This window comes from Cervus elaphus, chromosome 23 (assembly GCF_910594005.1).
Source record: "Cervus elaphus chromosome 23, mCerEla1.1, whole genome shotgun sequence".
NCBI lineage: Eukaryota > Metazoa > Chordata > Mammalia > Artiodactyla > Cervidae > Cervus > Cervus elaphus.
This window is the reverse complement of record NC_057837.1, coordinates 58400492-58420494: the sequence shown is the minus strand read 5'-3', so window position 1 is coordinate 58420494 and position 20003 is coordinate 58400492. Positions and strand designations below refer to the sequence as shown.

General features: G+C 58.7%; 1 protein-coding gene across 1 annotated transcript; it reads left to right on the top strand.

Annotated features, from left to right (window-relative positions):
• Positions 1–3408: 3408 nt before the first annotated feature.
• RBM38 (RNA binding motif protein 38) lies at positions 3409–19125 on the top strand. The gene is made up of 4 exons (XM_043883890.1): positions 3409–3852; positions 4614–4737; positions 5204–5258; positions 17556–19125. The coding sequence occupies exons 1-4, from the start codon at positions 3616–3618 to the stop codon at positions 17857–17859; spliced, it is 720 nt and encodes a 239-aa protein (XP_043739825.1). The 5' UTR covers positions 3409–3615; the 3' UTR covers positions 17860–19125.
• Positions 19126–20003: the final 878 nt, after the last annotated feature.

Here is a 20003-nt window from a genome sequence, read left to right as displayed (position 1 = left end):
TCTAGAACCCTGCCTGGCACCTGACAGGTGATTAAGTACTTGTTGGGAGAATGGCCGATTTTCAGGCAGAAGCGGGTGACACGTGGGGACACGGGACCACTCGACGGGCGGAGAGGTTGGTGACGCAGAAACCTAGGGACCGGAGGATAAACAACTGAATGAACCATGGCTGAGCATCTGCATTTTTACGAAAAAGATGCCCCATGCCCTCTTCCGGGCAGGGCGGGAGCGCCAGGGGCCCGCAGCTATCCTGCCGGACACGGGCGGAAAACGTCGGGCACGGGTCCTGCGCACTCTGCCTTTCTAACCCCGTGTTCCCGCCCAGGGCGGCCGCCCACCCAGGGTCTGAACCCTCCAGATCCCGCGGCGTCAGCACGTGCTCAGCAGACGCCGGCCGCCCAGGGCGCAGCCTCACTCTCTGCGGCGCCCCTCCCCGCGCGGCCGCTCAGTCGGGAGGGGCGCGGAGTGGGCGGGGCGGGACCGGCCCGGGCGGTGCTGGGACTTGTAGGCCTAGCCGCCTGCGCCCTGCCCCCGCCCTTAGAGGCCCAATCACGGAAGGGGAAACTGAGGCCGGGTGAAGGTATCCAACGTGCCCAAGATCGCGCGGCTGCAAGATGACCGCCTTCCCTGGCCCAACAACTGTAGGTGACACTTTAGCAAAGTTTTCCAAGGGCGCGCTGAGGGTCCCTTCTCTGGTCGAGAGCTCTCCTCGGCTCTTTCCTTCCACCATGCATTCGTTCACTCAACAAACCTTTCCTCGGGGGACTTCTGCTTGCCAGACCGCACAGCTTGAGGAAAACATCCAAGGCCCCACCTCGCAGGGGAGAGAGAGAACTCAAACCCGCGAATAGGGGACCAGGGTTTGGGGAGGTGAAAAGTGCAATGAATGGATAAGAGCAGGCTAAAGGGCAAGCGGTGTGACACAGCCCCGAGGCAGGAGCGGGCCTAGGGAGCTGGGGGAAACACCCAGGACAAGACGAGAAATCAGGGGAACCAGAAAAGTGTGTCCCCAGGGGACTCCGTGAAGACTTGGGGCTCCATTCCCAGCGTCAGGGGGCTGAAGCGGGTGTCTTGGGGGAGGCAAGGATCAGAACAGTGGTTGCCTGGGGGAGAGTGGGATTAAGGAGTCGGGGTCTTCAGGCACAGCTGGTCCGGGCCTGGGGTCAAATGTAGCCTAACAGAATGTACTGGATAATCTCCAAGACTAGTAAACACCTCGCCTGTCTTCCTGTGCCCCTCAAACCCACTTTGAGCAGTGTCAACTTAAAAAAAGGTGCACAACTAGAAGCTGAGGATTGTATTTTATTCAGTGGGCTTTATGCAGACTCAAACTCTGGAAGCAGTCTCTAGGATAGCCCAGAGGGAGTGCTCCTAAGTGTGAGAGAGTGGTCCTAAGCGGTGAAGGAGGGGGCAGGATACAGGGAGTTTTTGTAACAAAAACCCAAAAGTTGAACATCAAAGGATTCTTGTGAATTAAAGAAAAACCAGACAAGTTAATGAATTTAGCACTTTTGTATGCATGCAAAGATGCAAGAGTCTGGGCTCATGGAAATCATTCCTTTGATGTGTACCTTAACCATCTAGGTTCAGTATCCTGTCCCCCCCCTCCCAACCTGAATCCCCTCAGGGTGTAGTCAGGTGGCTACAGTGGCTGATGGCTTAATGTCCACTGCACAGGACATCCCAATGCTGGTGCCTGGACATGTGGAGGGTTTGAGACCCTCAGGGCCTGGCTCTGCATAGCCGTGTGACCCACTGGTGGGGGATGCTGGTGCCGGGGCCTTGTGTTCAGTGCTCTGGTCAGACAGGAAGTTCCTAGTAACTTTGAACAAGCGGCCTTGACAATCTGCAACAGGTCTTGCTCCAGAGTCCCAGGGGTGGGCCTGTCCCTGTGGTTGGAGAAGGGACAAAGGGAATAGCACTGCCCTTTCTGTTTGCTCTGCCCCAGAGGCTGCCGACCGAGACGGAGGAATCCCGAACACCGGGAGGGACTTTCAATGAGGCCAGAATTACTTCCCCTGCCCAATCACCTTATCAGAGGGGCTTCCGGGACCACTCTGGCCACTCCTGGATGGCAGTGCCCTGATTTATTTCCTAATGGGTAATATATTCTATAATTAAAAAGCAGAGACATTACTTTTCCCGACAAAGGCCCATTTAGTGAAAGCTATGGTTTTTCCAGTAGTTACATATGGATGGGAGAGATTTGGACTATAAAGAAAGCTGAGTGCCAAAGAATTGATGCTTTTGAACTGTGGTGTTGGAGAAGACTCTTGAGAGTCCCTTGGGCTGCAAGGAGGTCGAACCAGTCAAGCCTAAAGGAAATCAGTCCTGAATATTCCTTGGGAGGACTGATGCTGAAGTTCACACTCCAATACTTTGGCCACCTGATGCAAAGAACTGACTCATTGGAAAAGATTGATGCTGGGAAAGAGCAAAGGCAGGAGGAAAAAGGGACGACAGAGGATGAGATGGTTGGATGGCATCACCCACTCAATGAATATGAGTTTGAGCAACCTCTGGGAGTTGGTGATAGACAGGGAAGCCTGGCATGCTGCAGTTGATGGGGTTGCAAAGAGTCGGACAAGACTGAGCAACTGAACTGAATCCGTTTAATTATCTGTCTTGTTCATAGCGGCTTGGTGGGGCTAGAGTGTGTTCTGTGTATTTCTGCAACCCCACGCACCCTAATAAATAGTCCTTGAATGAATTATATTCGTATATATAGACCACACACCCACACACTCTAAAATTCCTTGAACTAATTATATTCATGTATATAGTCCACGCGCACACACACACACACACACACTCTCGACAAACGGGGCTTCACAGGTGGTTCTAGTGGTAAAGAACCTGCCTGCCAGTGCAGAAGACATAAGAGATGAGGGTTCAGTCTGTGGACTGGAAAGATCTCCTGGAAGAGGGCATGGCAACCCACTCCAGTATTCTTGCCTAGAGAATTCCAAGGACAGAGGAACCTGGCAGGTCACAAAGAGTGGGACACTGCTGAAGCTACTTAGCACCTGTGCGTAAAGACAAAAATCATTTCACCTTCAATATGTTGTTGTACTGGAGGTGGCACTGGGAGAAACGTGGTCTCACTAAACATGATCTGAATCGTGTACATCTGATTCGCTAGACTGTGCTCTCCACGAGGAGAGGGGCCCGGAACCCAGCGAGCACTAAACAGGTGCCCTAGAAAACCCGAATGTGCCCCCTCCGTAAGTGCGCGCTCTGCTCCAAGTGCTTCCCCACCGCACGTGAGGCGCGGTGGGGCGGGGCCTGGACTACGCTTCCCGGCGCTCCTCGCGCGCCCGGGGCGGGGCGGGGCTGAGGCTGGGGGCGGGGCTGGTTTTACAGGGCGGGGCCTGAGCGGACCGGGGGCGGGGCCGACTACAAAGCCCGGGGGCCGGCGCTGAGGCGCAGAGTGCCCGCAACGCCGGCAGAAGCGCAGCGCAGCGCAGCGCAGAGAGGCGCGCGCGGCGGGAGCGGCCCGCGCGTGGAAGGGCCCGGCGGCTAAACCCGCGCCCCTGCTGCCGCGCTCGCTCCACCACCGCCCCCAATGAGCGCAGCCCCACGCGGCCCGGGTCCGTAGGCGGCTGGGCGCCCCCCATGCTGCTGCAGCCCGCGCCGTGCGCCCCGAGCGCGGGCTTCTCGCGGCCCCCGGCCGCCCCCGGCGCCATGCACGGCTCGCAGAAGGACACCACGTTCACCAAGATTTTCGTGGGCGGCCTGCCCTACCATACTACCGACGCCTCGCTCAGGAAGTACTTCGAGGGCTTCGGGGACATCGAGGAGGCCGTGGTCATCACCGACCGCCAGACGGGCAAGTCTCGCGGATACGGCTTCGTAAGTGGCCCCGCGGCCGGGCGCTCCCGCCCGGCACTTATCGCCGCCAGGGCGCTGAGTCGAGCGGCGGGCGCACGCCAGCCCCGGGCGCCTCCCGCCGGCTCGGCACCTGCTGACCCTTCTCGGGCTGCAGCCGGTCCTGCCCCCGTCTCCCTGCCCCCACGCCACGCCGGCTTTAAAAGGGAGAGCCGCTCTGTTCAACTAGGACTCTTCTAAGTTTGTGGAGAGGTTTTGGGAACAGCCGGCTACTTTTCGGCACTTCCTGGAGCAACAAGCGAGCGAGGAACAGGGCTTCACCCTGGGGCACTTAGGAGCCTTTGAGCAACCCGTGTTTTATTTTTTAGCAACTCCCACAGACACCCCAAACAACATAAGTCAGAGTTGGCCTGAAGACACTTCTCTTAACTCCTTTTCTAACTAGGGTGTCCCCAAACCCCTCCCGTGAGGAAATTGGTGGTCCCCCCAGGCCGGGTAGGCCACCCCAGGACTCCTCCTTCCCTTCGGATTTGCTGTAGTCTCCGGGGATTGTTTTTGCCCTTCAAGGCCGCGTTTCTTAGCACTTGAACTCGGAGGGAGGAGCTGGGGTCCAGGGGCAGCTTTGGCGTGGGGGGGCCTAGGCTGGACGAGGGCTGGGCGGATGCCTTGGGTAGCGGGCACCTGAGGTCAGGGGAAGTGAATGCCGGGGGTGCCTGGGCTCTAGAGCCCACTGTCTGCTTCCCCCACCTTCCGGGGAAGCCCCTGATGCCTCTGTGCGCCCCCAGGTGACCATGGCCGACCGCGCAGCCGCTGAGAGGGCTTGCAAAGACCCTAACCCCAACATCGATGGTCGCAAGGCAAACGTGAACTTGGCCTATCTGGGTGCTAAGCCGCGCAGCCTCCAGACGGGTGAGAGTCCGTGCTTTCCTTTCCTGTGCTTCTGGTTGCTATATTCAGCCTGGCTCTCTGTGGGGTGGAAGAGGCACCCCCCGCCCTCCACCGCCCTGCTCCAGGAGTAGCAGTCGGCTGTCATGTGCTCCAAGAGAGCCATCACAGGGCAGTCATCCCCCAGCTCAGAAGTCAAACCCCTTCCTCCGGCCGCGTGTGCCAGTGGGACAGGGCGAGGAGGGCAGGTCACCCGCTTGTCAGCTGTCCTCACCGGAGGGAGGAAGTGGGTCCCAGAGCTGGAGGTCGGGAGGACGCAAGCCCAGCGACTGCTGCCCCTCAGCTCCGTGGGCCCCCTTTGGCTGGGAGTTCTGGGGTTCAGGTGGAGGTGGCCAGGAGGGGAGAGGAAGCTGTTTACCCCTTTGGACTAGGCTGTGGGGGTCTTCCCTGGGTAAGGCTGGGCCCCTCCCTAACTGGTCTCTCATTTTAGGCTTTGCCATCGGCGTGCAGCAGGTGCCCCCCACTTTGATCCAGCGGACTTATGGGTGAGTGGACGTGGCCGGTTGGGGCCGGGGGGCGCACAGCCCTTGGAGACTAGGCCAGGGGGCCGTGGGCTTCCTGGGTCTCCCCGTGCAGGTGGCCCTCAGTCTGAGGGAGCCTCTCACCCCAGGACCGCCGACCCTCTGGCATTGGTGGTGCTGTTTGCAGCTCCCTTTCTCTGTCTGAGACCTGTCACTTGCTCCAGTCTTTCAGAAACGTGATCGTGTTGTGGAAGTGGGAGGGGTTCAGCTGGGAGAAGGGAGAGAAGGCAGATTGCATTTCTCTGCCCCCAGCAAAGGCCACACTGAAGAGAGATGGGGAACATGGGCCTGAATTCAGGTCCTAGCTTCCCCTGCTTGGTTGTGTGCCTCGGTTTCCTCACCTGTAAAATGGGATAGTGATAGCACCTCTGAGTTCTGTGGGTGGAGGCCAGGCAGGTAGGTGAGCATGCTGGAGGTGTTTGCCGACCAGGAACCGGGCCAGGCTCTTCTGAGGGCGCCTCTCTGACCTGCTCCGGTGCCCAACAGATGGCGGCAGCAGGTCACTGCCATCCGGTCCGGTGTTTGTGAAGCTGCAGCAGGTGAGCTGGAATCAGGGCCAGATGTCTCCGCCCGAGTGGGCTCAGCCTGTGGGCCTTTTGTCTAACATGCTTTGGAGTACAGTGTCCCACCCTCCTCCACCTGAAAAGGGCCTTCTTTTTTTTTTTTTTTTTAAAAAAGCATCTAATAGGGCCTGGTAGCTGCTTGGGAAAGGACACAAACTTTAGATGCACAAAGGAGCCTGCCGTACTGGCTGACTTCTCAGCCCCATGATTGATGTCGGCTTTATGCCCTGGTGTGGGGAATGTGCTGATTACGATGGGGGGTTTGTGTTGGGGGACCATTTATAGAAAGGGCAGCCCCTTTTAGGATGGTAGAACTTCTTAAGCTTATCAGAGATCAGATTCCAGGCCCTGTGTTTTGTGTTGAAAGTTGCAAATGTGTGTGTGTGTGTCTGCCCCAGAGACTTGATTTGATTGCTCCCCTGGCTCACTGGGGTGGTGTGGACCAGGCTTTGGAGCAGGTTGGGAGCTGGGCTCGGGGGGACTGGGCAGGTTGGCCATGATTCGGGGCTCCTTGTCCTGACGGGCAGTCTCTGTGGCTGTCCCGTGCCCCCACCCCCTTGTGGGTCAGAGACTGTGTGTGGGCCTGGTGCCTGTGTGTCCTCCTGGGAGGAAGCCTGGAGGGCAGCCGGGAGTAGGGGGCTCTGGTTTCCTTCCCACCCTAGGATCTGCTTCTTCTGTGGCTGTAGGCGTCTTGGAAGGTGTTTGGGGACACCCCCATCTTCCTGCTGTCACCCAGGTTCTTCCTGTTTGGGTTCAGGCCACACGGGGAGGGCGTTTCTCACTTTTCACAGTCCTGGTTCTGCTCCCTGGGGCAGGGGCTTGGACAGGGGCTAGCACTGAGATCCGGGTGTGAGCCTTGAGCACACGCAGCTTTCCTCTGCTTAAAATGCCTCCATGGCTTTCTGCTTGGGCCTGGGCTCTGTTCTGACCCATCACAGCTGCTTCTGGGACTGAGTCTCAGAGTCCTGATACTTGGGACTCTGGAGCCTGCGGACCTGGGATCAGATCCTGGCTTTGTCACTTTACCAGTGGGGTCCTCCTTGCTAAGTGATGTCTTCCTGAGCCTTCCGTTTCCTCATCTGGAAAATGGGAATAATAATGACACGAGGCAATGCTGGCTCATGGGGCTAGGTGCTCCACACCCTCATGGCACTTCTCTGAGGTTGGGATGGACGTCATTCCTCCCTCATAGGTGGGGAAACGGGCAGAGAAAGGTTAAAAACAGTTAACAACCCATCCAGGGTGGCTGAAGTGAGGGGACTTGAACCTCCACGAGCTGGCTCTGGGCCTGTGCTCTTAGCCCCTGCTCTCTGGGGTGGGAGGTGGGAAGGGTGCCCAGGCAGTTTCCCTCATGGTCCTCAGAGCGCCGCCCACGGGAGGGTGGTCAGGGGTCACTCAGATTTTACTGCCATGTGCTCCTGAGCGCCGGCGAAAGTGTTTTGTAACTGAATCTGCTGGCCGGCCATTTAAGACCCATGACGATGCAGAGGCTCTATTTGTTGGTTGCCAAGGGGTGGAAGGACAGTCGACAAACAGGGACAAGGGGTCGGGGGGATGGTCCAGCTCTGCGTTTTCCAGTGGCTGGTGGATGGTCGCCTCCCACCAGGCTGCGCTGAGACCCAGAGGCAGGAGGGGCCTCGGCCATGCTTTCGGGGTCAGCTGTCTCCTCCCAGCGCCCGCCTGCCTGGCTGGAGACTTGGGCTGTCAGCGTCCCTTTTGTCTTTACAAACAATCAGGCCCGGGAGCCCGGTCGGGCCTGACTCAGCGGTCAGTTGTGTCAGCTCCAGGCTGGCAGGGAGGCCCGGGCAGCCCAGAGTTTGCGAACCCGTTAACCCCTCTCCTGCCCGGCAGAACTTTCGCCAGTCTTTCCGGCCCCGCTCCTGTGCCCGGGACAGCTCCAAAGACCCCAGACCCCCAACTCCTGGGCTTAGCTACTGCGGAATCCTCACCTGGCTGGGTCAAAAACGTCAGTGTGGGAAGATTTGCCAAAGGACTTCGACATTCTGTTTTCAGCTTGGGTTCCTCCTCCCCGGTTTATCTTTTCTTCAAGAACAGGGTCTTTCAGGGTCTACCTCGAGTAGGACATTTCCGTCACATTCACTCCGTGGGGCTGAGGCTTGGGTCTGGAGAAGACTTCTTTGGGAGGTGGCAAGTGGCCAGTCTCAGGGGGGACAACTACAGCCAGAGACCACCCAGCTTAGTGGCCCACCAGGTGGGACAGTCAGCAGCCTGCAGGCACGGGTCCAGGCAGAGTGTCGGATCTGGCTTGGAAGGGGCTTCATGGCCGGTATCAGGGCTGTTTGACAGCCAGCTGTCTGTCTAGGCTGGGCCTGAGGGCCGTAGGAGCTGAGGTGTGTCCTGGGCCCTACTGCGCTGGGAGCCTCTCCTTGGGGTATGTTTGAAGGGTTACCTGTTTCTCTAGGCTCACCTCCCCCCTCCCCAACTTCTTAAGGGGGCCTCACTGTGGCTCCACACCTGTCCACCACGAGCCCCACTCAGTGCCGGGAGCAGGCCAAGCCCTTGGGCCCAGATGACAGGACAGGGTCCTGTGGCCATTGGGTGTCAGGCAGGCTTCGTGTCGGAGCGAGGCCCCCGGAGGCCTGACCGGGCTCAGGGTCAGGCCCACCCCCTTCTCCCCATCTGCAGGGAGATGCCACCTCGCTGGGCTGAGTGGGGACGGGCCCGTGCCTGGTGCAGAACCGCGCAGTGAGGGCCGGGCCCACGGGAAGACGGGCGCACAGTGACTCCTCTCATGGCGGCTCGGCCAGTCTGTTGCCCCCTCCACCTGTGTGGGTGCTGGGTGCGGGGAAGCTCGCCAGAGCTGACCGTGCATGGCACAGGCACTAGAGCCTGAGTCGGGGGCTCCAGCACCCTCCCTCCTTCCCCGAGGCCCCAGCACTGCTGTCTGGCTAGCTCTTGGACAAGGCAGAGCCAGAACCCCCAGAACTGACCAGGGCCTAGGGTCTCCTCCCTTGGCACCTTCACACTGCATTTGGCTGAAGGTTTCTGGACCCCTGCTCCGTCTCTGTGATGGTCCCCAGTGCCCAGGTCGAGACCCGCTGCCCTTGTTGTCATCAGGTCGTGGGTATCTGCCCAGCCAGGGGGTCTGAGTGGAGTGTCTGGGTCCCCAGGGTGGGGTGGGGGTGGCGCCACAGGGCGATGGGAAGATGTCTGTTTCTCAAAAGCGTGGAGCACACAGGACTGGGCAGAAGGGAATGAGCTGTTCCCAGAATGCTTTGTTCCTCGAGTATTTATTGAACACCTGCTGGATACTTTGAAAGACGTGGTTGGTTCTCCATCTCGCTTTCTGGCAGGGATGCCAGACCATTCGAAATCCATCTGCACATGTGATGGGTGCAGCTGGACAGAGCAGCTGGCTGGCAGGAGGCCTCGTGGGGGCAGGACAGGCCTCTGTCGTGATGTAAGGGTAGGGAGGGTGATCTGCGAGCATGACAGTCACAGACCTGCACCCTAGGACACCTCCAGATGGTGAAATCAGAGCAAGGCCTGGAGCCAGCTAAGAACAGCATGCCTGCTATGGACTCTTGGGCTTGGTGGCATGTTGTGTTATGAGACGTCACCACTGGGGACATTGCAGGGGGCCTCCGGTACTGTACCTGGAGAGCCTTGTTATCTCATGATATGACATAAATAAAGCCAGGGGTAGTTGCAGTGCCTAGAATAGGGGCCAGCACCTGGGCTGGGGGGGCAGGGGGGTGGGGGCCAGCATCTTGGAGGTGTGGCAGGAAGTGAGGTCAGAGTGGAGGCTTTGCGGGGGGCGGGGGGGGGGGCCAGGGGGTGGGCAGAGAGGAAGCCGGTACCCTCCCTGTGTGGCATCACATGGCTTGTTTTTACTTTCAGGGTGTCTGGGGTGGTCCTGCCCCTCCCCACCCCATTGCTTCCTGTTTAGCTCTCACTGGAGCGAGGCGTGGGCCGGCGCGTGGCCCTCCCCGCGGGCACCCGTGCACACCTGTTGTTTGTCGCCGTCTGCTGTAACAGACACCGGCCTCCGGGTGGTTCTTGGGTTCTCATCCAAGGGCAAGCTCCCCGCCAGCCGCGCTGGCCCTGGCAGGAGGGACCCTGTGCGGAGGGCTGCAGGGCCTCGTCCGGAAGCCTCGGGCCCAGGGGAGAGGCCTGGCCATGCTCAGGCTGACTCGGGCATCCTGGCCCCATGGGTGGGGAGGAGTGTGGCGGGGGAGGTGGGCCAGGCCCTTCACGCTGCAGCGGGAGGAGGCTGTGTGGGGAGCCGGGGAGCCCCATGACTTGCCTGGAGGACTCCTTGTTTTTGTGATGACCTTTTCTCTTCGAGTCTCTGTTTCCCCAGCTGCCGCGTGGATGTGATGAGCACTCTGCAGAGTGCTGGGGGGGGCACCCTGCTCATTCTCCTGACCCCTCCCACGTTGGGGGTGGGGAGGAAGCCCTGCTCATCCATTCAGTTTGTTCAAAGGACGTTTGCCGGTTTGTGGCAGGTTGGGATGAAGGGAACCCTGGTCCTGCTTGTGATTACAGAACTTGCTTTGGCAGAGGTGGTGACAGGTGCTCCTGGGGGAAGGGAGCGGCTGACAGGAGGCTGGTATGACCGGTGGGAGGAAGTGGGAGATTGAAGGGAGTCATGGACCCAGCAGGGTGGCCTCAGCTCACATAGGGCCTTAGTGGTCCAGTGGGGGCATTTGGATTTTACTCTTGAGTCATGTGGGGCTACCGTGGGCCCTGAGCATGTGATGGCCGAGTCACTTGCATCTTTAGAGCGTCTCTGGCTGCTGGGTGGGCCTGAACCACTGGGGGCATGGTGGGCCCCTGGACCAGCACAGGGGTGTGGAGTTGTGGGATTCTGTGTACATTTAAAGAAGTACATTTAAAGAACGTGAGAAAGAAGGGAGTCCAGGAGGATTCCAGAACATTGGGCCTGAGCTCACGGCAGTTCGATGGGCCTTGGCAGTGAGGGGAGGCTGCAGTCTGGGGGGAAGAGCGGCATTTGGGCTTGGACAGGTTCTGTTGGAGAGGCCAGGCCAGGGCCCGGCACTGCCCCATGGGAGACGCATCGCACCTGCTCTGATCCAGTGGCCCCAGAGAGCCTGGAGGCCCCCCTCTGGGAAGTCCTGGGGGGCCCCCTCCCTGGCCTGAGAATCATGAGTTGTACCCAAGCAGCTGCCGACTTCTCCAGCCCATCAGGCCAAACCTCCAGAGAACAGAAAAAGTGAAATGGGCTCATTTGCCTTTTTTATTTTTATTTTCGAGGGTGACCGTGCGTTCACAGAGTGAGCGCCTGGGACGGCAACCCATCCCTTTGCGCTGCGAGTTTCGCTCTGAGTGTGGGGTGTGAGGCCGTCTGTCTCCTGGCGCCAGCTCCCTCAGCTGCCCCCCTCCACCCCCGACTGCCCAGGAGTCCCAGACCCTGCTGATCAGACCCCTAGACTTCTGCCACCAGGGGTCCAGGGGAGGCTGTGTCGCGCTCTGTGTCACCCTTGGTTTACAGACAGGGAAACAGGCCAGAGAGGGCCGAGGGGCTGGGGCAGCCGCGGCCAAGATCCAGACTCGGGATTCTCAGTCCTACACCCCAGTCTCCATCGGCCCGAGACAGCTGGGTCATTCCTGGCTGGGAGCTGCTCACTCTGGGCGCATGGGTCCAGGCAGAGATCTCTGCCATCACCCTTTCAGCAGGGGCTGCTCGGTCTGAGCATGTGCCCCCCCAGGATGGTCTGGCCTTTTGAACCTGGCCGACTGTAGCCCCCCCCACTTCCCACAGTCTTGGGTTTTGTGGGTTTGTTTCGCTCAGGTCCTGGCCTGGGCGTTGGGTCACCTGAGTTCTGACCCATTAACTGTCCTGCTTGCTGATTTGCTTTTCCCTCTGGGTCTCTGGTCTGCCCTCCGTGGGGCTGGGCTGGGAGGGGCTTCTGTCCGTCCTGGCTGGGTGGGATGTTCTTGCACTCCCTCAGGCTCGAGGAGGAGGGGTCATCGGTGCTGCTGAGGTCCCTGGCGGTACAGACGGGGCAGTCCAAGCCCCCAAGACAGCCCTGAGGCTGACAGGTGCAGGGTGAGACTTGAACAGAGGCTGTGGTTCTTGCCTCCCCAGGGTTCATGGTGTGAGTTGTCGAGCAGAGCTGTGCTGGCCCTAGAGGCCATTCCAGGTAAGGCTGCTGCTTCTGCCTTCCAAGGACCGAGACTCCCAGCCCAGAAAGCAGCAGGGCCCCGGAGGAAGCCCCTTTTCCACCCAGTGCCAGCAAGGCCCTTGGCTCTCGGTGCTGGCTAGGTGCTGGGGACCAAGCGGTCCAGGCCATGTCCCTGCCCTCGGGAAGACAGACGGATGACAAAGTGGTTTGAGGCTGTAGGAAGGAAGTATGGCCAGCGGTGGGCAGGAGGTGAGGGGGTGGTGGTCAGGGAAGGCCTCTGTGGAGGTGACTTAGCTGTGGGAAGGAGCCTGCCAGCAGCGGGAACAGCAGGTGCGAAGGCCCTATGCACAGAGAAGCATGTCCAGTCTGGGGACAGAACGTGCCAAGCCTGTGCCCTTTTCAGAAGCCTGTAGATGGAGTACGTGGAGGCCGGCGGCACCTGACCTTTCTGGGGAGTAGGTGGGGCACCAAGGAACCCGCTGGGCACACGCACCCTGTGTCCTAGTGCCAGGTGTCCGAGACGCCCCCCTTTCATGGTGTGTAGGCCTGGGGAGGGACCCGGGGGCTGTGCTCAGACGGGGCCAGCCGCGGGTTTGGCTGGGTTTTCCTTCTCACTGGAGATTCTGGTGGGTGCATGTATGTGTGTGTGTGTTCATCCCTGCGTGTTTGTGTTCACGTGCCAGCTCGGCTCCTTGGTCCCCACCTGGCCTCCTTCCCAGCCCTCTGTGTGGGTGTCTGGTTGGGGCAGTGGTAAGGACTCCGTGTATCGACCTTTTGCCTTGTAGTTGACAGCAGGTCTTGACCTCAGCATGATGCTGCAGGTTTCTTTGTGCGGGGACTGTCCTGTGCGCTGTGGAATGTTACCAGCGTCCCCAGCCTCCACCGCTGGCTGCCAGTGGCACTCCCTACCCGCCAGGTGACAAACAGGAATGTCATATTTATGCTGAGTGACCCCTGGGGTGAAGTCACTGTGGCTGAGAAATGCTGGTCGGGTGGAGGCGTCTCACCTCTCAAGCCCTGAGGTCAGCTTCTGCCAGACCCATTTTACAGATGGGAAAACTGAGGCTCGTGGAAGCTCTGTAACTTGAATGCAGATCTGAGGGGCCCAGCCCCCTGTTTGGGGGAGCTTCACAGCTTCCTCCCCCTTGACTCTGCAGGGCTTGCGCAGCGGCAGAGCCCTGCTCTTGTCTCCTGGCTGTGTGACTGCCAGTCCCTTGGCCTCTTGGAGCCTAAGTTTTCCTGAGAAATGGGGCAACACCAGCACCTATTTTCTGGCTGTGGAATGCTTTGTATGTTATCTTTGGCTTTTCACAGAGTGGAGGGTGGGGCAGGGTGCTTGAGGGACACAGGTGAACAGATGCAGATTTAAAATGTCCCCACAGGCCAGGAAACGGTAGCCCCTTTCCTCCCAACCTGAAGCTTACTCGCCCACCATGTCTGAGCATCCCCAGCAGGGCAACTCCATGCTCCCCACGATGCTGAGTGTCAGAAACCTGGTGAACATGCCGGCTTTCCTGGCCGGCAGCCTTGAGGCAGGCATGGCCAGAATCCTGCCATTTCAGCGCCCTGGGTGCATCTCCTGTGCGGACAGCTTGTGCCTGGCCTGGGGGGTACTTACGCAGTGCAGTGTGTACCTGCGTCCCCGGGGGCCTGTCGGATGCAGGCTCCCAGACCCCATCAGACTTGGCTGTCCGCTCTCTGAAGCAGGGGTGTCCCTGCCTGTGCTGGGAGAAGTTCTGGGCTCAAAACTTCCAGAGCCTCACCCTCAGGAATGTCCTGGGGTGTCCGGAGCACTGCTCCGAGACCCGCTCCGTCTTGTCTCCACTGGCTTCTGTTTAGGGATGGGTCTAGACTGCTGGGGCCCCTCTTTTTTAATTTAATAATTAGACTGAAAATAAAAGTGCTCCATGAATGTGAAAAGAAAGTTTCTGTCACATAGTGGGTACCCAAGAAATAGACGCTGAAGGTTAATCAGGTATTAGTTCCTTGTTTTTTTTTTTCCTGCCTGTTTTTTTTAATATATGATAGCTTTTGAAATTATCACAATCTTGTGAAATAGATGGCATTGTTTCCATTGTTACCAATTGATTAAATTATCAAATTGTTAAGTTATTAAACTGAGACCCAAAAGGCAACTCATATGCTTCATATCACATACCCTTTTAAATAAGGGACGTGTTTGCTGTGGATTCTCAAGTCCTCATATACTTCTGTGTAAACACTTAGGTCATTTCCTGTAGGCAGACTAAATATCAAGAAATGGAACTGTTGGTGCGGCCCCTCTTCTGTCTTGGTGTCAGCACCGAATGCCCAGCCCCTTCCCTATCCAGGGGCCTGGACAAGGTGCCGGGTAGAGCCTCCACCCACTCATGTGAGGTCCAGGCGGGGAGATGGATCAGGAGCTCAGGCTCCGAGCAGCTGCCGCCTCCTCCGAGAAGCCTCCCCTGACCACTCCCGACTCTGGTTCGTGGGTTGGCATATTTGCGTGTCTCTCCTTCTCCTGGATTCCGAGCTCTGAGAGGCCAGGGGCCATGTAATCTTCTCGCTGCTGTGTCCTTGCCCAGAGCACACCCACAGACAGGAGAGAAGCCTGGGGAGGCGGAGGTGGAATTCGAACCCAGGCCGTACTCCGTTCAGGGCTCTTGTTCCCACCAGAGGAGCAGGAGGGGGTGTACAGCAGAAGCCCCTAATAAGGGAGAGAGAGCTTGGCCTGGGGCCAGTATGTAGGTTCCTACAGGAAGCTGTCTGACCTCCTGGCAAGCAGGAGTGGGTCGCCATGGCAACCGTTGGGGTGCTGCCACCTAGGAGGGCACATAGCAGGGATGGGGGACCTCAGTGTGAGAACTTCCTGGCCAGGGGCAACTGGGGCTCCTCTGGGACTGGCCAGGTGTGCCCAGGCTCTTACCCCTAGGGAGGCGTTTGCTGCTGGGTCCACAGGGCCGTGGTACCCATCCCCACCTCAGCTCTGCCCTCACTGGGTGGTTCACCCCTGGCTCAGGATTGCTTCTTACGTGTGTGTGCCTTTATTGTGGTAAGGTGTGAGGGTGTGCTCCGTCACTCAATCCTGTCCAACTCGGCAACCCTGTGGACTATAGCCCACCAGACTCCTCTGTCCATGGGATTCTCCAGGCCAAGAATACTAGAGTGGGTTGTCATATCCTCCTCAGGGGAAATCTTGACCCAGGAATCGAACCCACATCTCTGGTGTCTCCTGCATTGGCAGACAGGTTCTTTCCTGCTGAGTCACGAGGGAAGCCCTGTGGTAAATGTACGCATAACCTAAAATCTGCCGTTGTAGGGCATTAAGCATTTTCACAGAGTTGTGTATTCATCACCACCATCTGATTCAGAACTTCTGCATCACCCAGGAGGAGACCCCATAGCACCGCCTCCCCTCTCCTGCTTGCCCCTCCATTATGACCACTCTTTCTGGACTCGCTTCTGTGGAGGTTTCCGTGAGTGGAATTGTGCAGTCCGGAGCCTTTCCCTTCTGGCTTCTTTCACCCAGCGTCATGTCCTCAAGGTTCATCCTTGAGGATGAACACAGTGGTGGTATGTGTCAGCGTGTTACTCCTTTTTATGGCAGAATAACATTCCTTGGCATGCACACACCGCAGTCTGGAAACCCATTCATCCTTGGACGGGAGCTTGGGTTGCTTCTCCTTTGTGGCTGGTGCGAATAGTGCTTCTTATCTTTTAACTGTGCCCGTGAGTCCGTTCGCCTCATGGAGATACTCAGACCCACATGCACCAACTGCCTGTCCCCCTGCCCCCTCCACAGCCCCCTTCCCGGCCTTTTCTTTGCATTCGAAACATCGGGCCGCATAAAGTTGCTGTCAGTCAGCTTTTTGGACCTGTAACAATGGCGGTTTCATACGATTCCACCTCACCCATCCTTAGCACTGGTATAAACACACATCTGAATTTTTTTAGTGAACATTATCACCGTTCAGTATAAATATAACAGTTTTGCAGAAACAGCACGTCTGTTCTGTGACCTGGTTTTCTCTCCCGGCCGCATGGAGAGGGAGTGGCTTGAGGTTGAGCTTGGACTTTGTCCCACTGTCCCGTGGGTTGGTCTGGGGGACCCCGGGCGCTGCTTTGTCCCGATGGATGGCACTGGGGTTTCTCTGCTTTTTCCGTGTTCCCAAGGGGGCGGCCAGGACCCACTGAGCCCCGCCTTTGTTCAGGAGCAAGGGCTCCTGGATGCTGAGGGGCCCGGCAGGGGAGGGAACCTGGCTGCCACGGCCCCGCTTGCTGTCCACTTGCGGTCCTCCAGCTGCCCCACCTGCGGGATTCCCAGGAGGGAATGTTTTCCCTTTTGCTTTCCAAGCAGCTTCTCTTCGAAATGGAAGGGCGGCAGGACGGGGTTCCCGGGCCTGTGTTACAGGTGTGGAGGCCCCGTCCTGTGTACCTCAAGCAGTTCTGAGAGGCGGACGAGGATCTGATGCCCGCTCCCGTGGCTCTGCGCCCACCCCCGTCGTGGGCACTGCTGCAGATTGGCTGTGGGGCTCGGCGCTGGCTGGCAGAGCAGGCACCTGCCGATACCGCCTTCCTGAGCCTCACTTTCCCCTTTGGCTATGTGCGGGATCACACCTGTGTTGGAGGACTGGGTGTGGGGCACGCATAGCACCCACAGTGGGCAGCCTGCCGGGTGTGATGAGTGCCAGGTGCAAGTCACAGCTCTCAGACTGATGCCCAGGGGCCACATCCTGTTCCCTCCCCTCTGGTACTACAGGCAGTGTGCCTCCGAGCCCAGTGTTTCTGTAGTAAACTGGGATAATTATGAGAGCCACCCTAGGGCAAGGTTCACCAGTTAGTCTTAGGTGAGACGTGGCCGCTGGGCTGCTGAGCCCTGTCCCTGAGGCTTGGCCGTCATCTCTGCTCTTAGTCCCACCATCTGGTTATACTTCGATTCATCATTGTCTTTGTTCCCTCAGCAAGTGAGCCCGTGCTGGGGGCCAAGGTCTGTGTTGTCAGTCCATAGGTGGCTGACGTTTTAGTGGGGGGAGACAGCTGTGGGAAATAAGTAAGTTGTGTGGGTGTCACTTGGGGGCGTGGCAAGATGCTGGAAGATGAATAGGGAAGTGGGGGTGGGGACAGGGCTGGCTTCTTGGACCTGGGCCCTGGCTGATCACACGGGAACTTGTGTTCAGAAGGGCCTGTGCTGGGTTTGATGCTCTGGTGCTGAAATTGCTAATCATTTTTAAACTCCCCCTGGCCCCCAGGTCATGTTGTTGCTCCTGTCAGGAGTGGATGGTATTTGGGGTGTAGGGTGGTTTGAGGGGGGTTCCTGAAGGGGTTCACTGAGGAGATATTTTGAGTGTAGACTTGAAGAGGGGAGGTGGGAAGCCTGTGGGTCGCTGGGGAGAGTGCTGGGTCGCCGTGCAGTTGTAGGCATGGCCAGTGCCACAGCCCTGCAGTGGGAGCAGCCTTATTGCTCAGATTGCACCCATTTTACAGATGAGAAAGTGGAGACACAGGAGGGCGAGACAGCATCGCCCAGCAGTCCCAGCTCGTCCACTCCTCCCTGGAGCCAGCTGTGTTTCCCTGCTCTGTCCCCTGACCCTCTCTGCTTGGCCCCGCAGGCTGACCCCCCACTACATCTACCCACAAGCCATCGTCCAGCCCAGCGTGGTGATCCCGGCCACCCCGGTCCCACCGCTGTCCTCACCTTACATCGAGTACACGCCGGCCAGCCCGGCCTACGCCCAGTACCCGCCGGCTGCCTATGACCAGTACCCGTATGCCGCCTCGCCCGCCACAGCCGCCAGCTTCATGGGCTACAGCTACCCGGCTGCCGTGCCCCAGGCCCTCTCAGCCGCGGCCCCCGCGGGCACCACCTTCCTGCAGTACCAGCCTCCGCAGCTGCAGCCTGACCGGATGCAGTGAGGCCGGCCCCGCCCGCCACCACGGCCCCGTCACTGCGGGCTGGGGGGTGCCGGCCGAGTCCGGGGGTGCACACTCACCCCTGGACCTCGCAGGGCCCACGGGACCCCGCCGCACCCTGGATGGCCCAGAGACTACTGATCTTTACACCTGGGACATCATGTCTTGAGAGAGGACTTGAATGACCGAAAGCTAATGGAAGATCAGCCTGAATGTCGCACATGCACCGTCCCCACCCTCCCACACCTTAGAGCCCGCAGGCGGTCCCTCCAGCACCCAGCGGGGTCTTCTGGACCCTCCATAAACCCCGACTGCCCTCTGGGTCCCGTTCAGAGAGGCCTTATTACTCCAGGGAAGCCCAGGATCGCGGCGAAGTGCATTGACTGTTGTCACTCCATCTGCATGACTGTGAACCGCAGGTAGGGGGCTCTCCCACCCCCAGAATTCCCATTATCTAAATGTTCGCCCGGGGGCACCCCCCCACCCCTCAGGGCTCCCAGGTGCAGCAGGGCGCCCCCGGTGACCTGTGACTGGGGCAGCCAGCCATAGTCCGTTCATTCCATCAAAGCACTGTGGCTCTTTTTCTTATCATTGTTTTGCTACTAAGATGATTTCAGAGTTTCAGTCTATTTTTTCAATGGAGACTCCAATGCCAAGAATCCAAAACCTGTTTTTTTGACTTTGAGACTCACTTTGGTCGATGGCTCGTCCGCCTGAAGAGATGGTGGTGGTGTTCTTCTGATAAGTGCCAGCTCGAGCTCCTCAGAGGGTGGGCATCTTGACAGTGAGTTTTCTTAAGCTTTACCTGCTCCCTGAGGCCATGAAGGGGTGCTGGCTGAGGGGCTGGACCACCACATCCCGGCCGGCTGGCAGGATAGAGGCTCAGAGCATAGGGTGGTCCCCACCCCACCCTCCACCCCCATAGTGTCGCCTGCTGTATACAACCTGTGGGTTTGAGTTGAGACATGTCTGGCTGCCTTGGGAGCTCGGGGAGAGGAGGCGGAGGTTCACCCACACCACGATGGGGCCCTGCCCTGGAGGAGCAGGGGAGAGTTGAGGGGCGGGCGGGCCGGAAGGTTGGGGGCACTGGGGTGCTCCTTCAGACCTACCTCAGGGACGCGGGAGGCCTCGGGGCTGACGTACGTGGGCTTCGCTGCACGTCTGGTGCAGAGTCAAAGCCCAGAAAGTAAAGGTAGCTAATATTATAATAATATTTTTATTAGAATGTTCTGATTATAAAAAATAAAACTTGTTTTCTTTAAAGAAAAAGTGGGTCTGTGGTTTTTTTCCCCCTCAAAGGGGCGCCTCCGACCCCCACAGCGACCAGGCTCAGCATTGCTGATGTGCTGGGAGCAGGGCCCTGGGGCAGAGGCCAGGGGGTTGGGGAGGGTGTTGTCATTGATGGTGCCACCAGAGCCCCATGAAAGAGAAAGCTGGGTGCTGCTGGCAGAACCTGGGTGGCAGCTGCGAAGAGAGCTGAGGAGCAGGTGTCCAGGCCACCCACCCTTGGGGCACTGGCAGCCAGACACAAGTCAGGGTGGAGAAGAGACGTCTAGGGTGTGTGAGTAAGGGGTCCCATCTCAGGGAAGTCCCAACCTCTTCCACCACCCACCTGGAGCCCTGTCAGTGGTGGGAGATCATGGAGGCCTTCTGGAAGGAGTGTGAAGGCTGGAGAAGGAGGTTCATTTGCTCATTCCCTCAATTGTTCCCTCATTCATTCATTCCAAGAAATTGTTCTGTGCCAGGTCACATGCAGAGCCCTGGGAGTAGTCATGAACAAAGCACGCAGTCCTGCCCGGGGAGTTAGAATCTAGCAGGGACGCGCAGCAAGCATGCAAAGCAGTGAGGGAGACGCAGGAAACATGCAAATGCAGTGATTTCACCTACCGGTCAGGACGCATTACCAGGTGATGGAGGAGGAGGCCTGGGTTCTAGGCAGAGGAACAGCAGGCGCCGAGGCCCAGGTGGCTGGAGAGACTCGTGAGGGGAGGCAGGGTGGCAGGTGAGCATAGGAGGTGGCGGGGCTGAGGGGACAGCAGAGACCAGTGAGCATGCTGAGCACAGTCTGGGTGGGGCTGGGGGGGGACAGTGCCGAGACGCCCGCTGCCTGGTGAGCTCAGCACAGTGTAGCTGATGCCCTGGGGGAC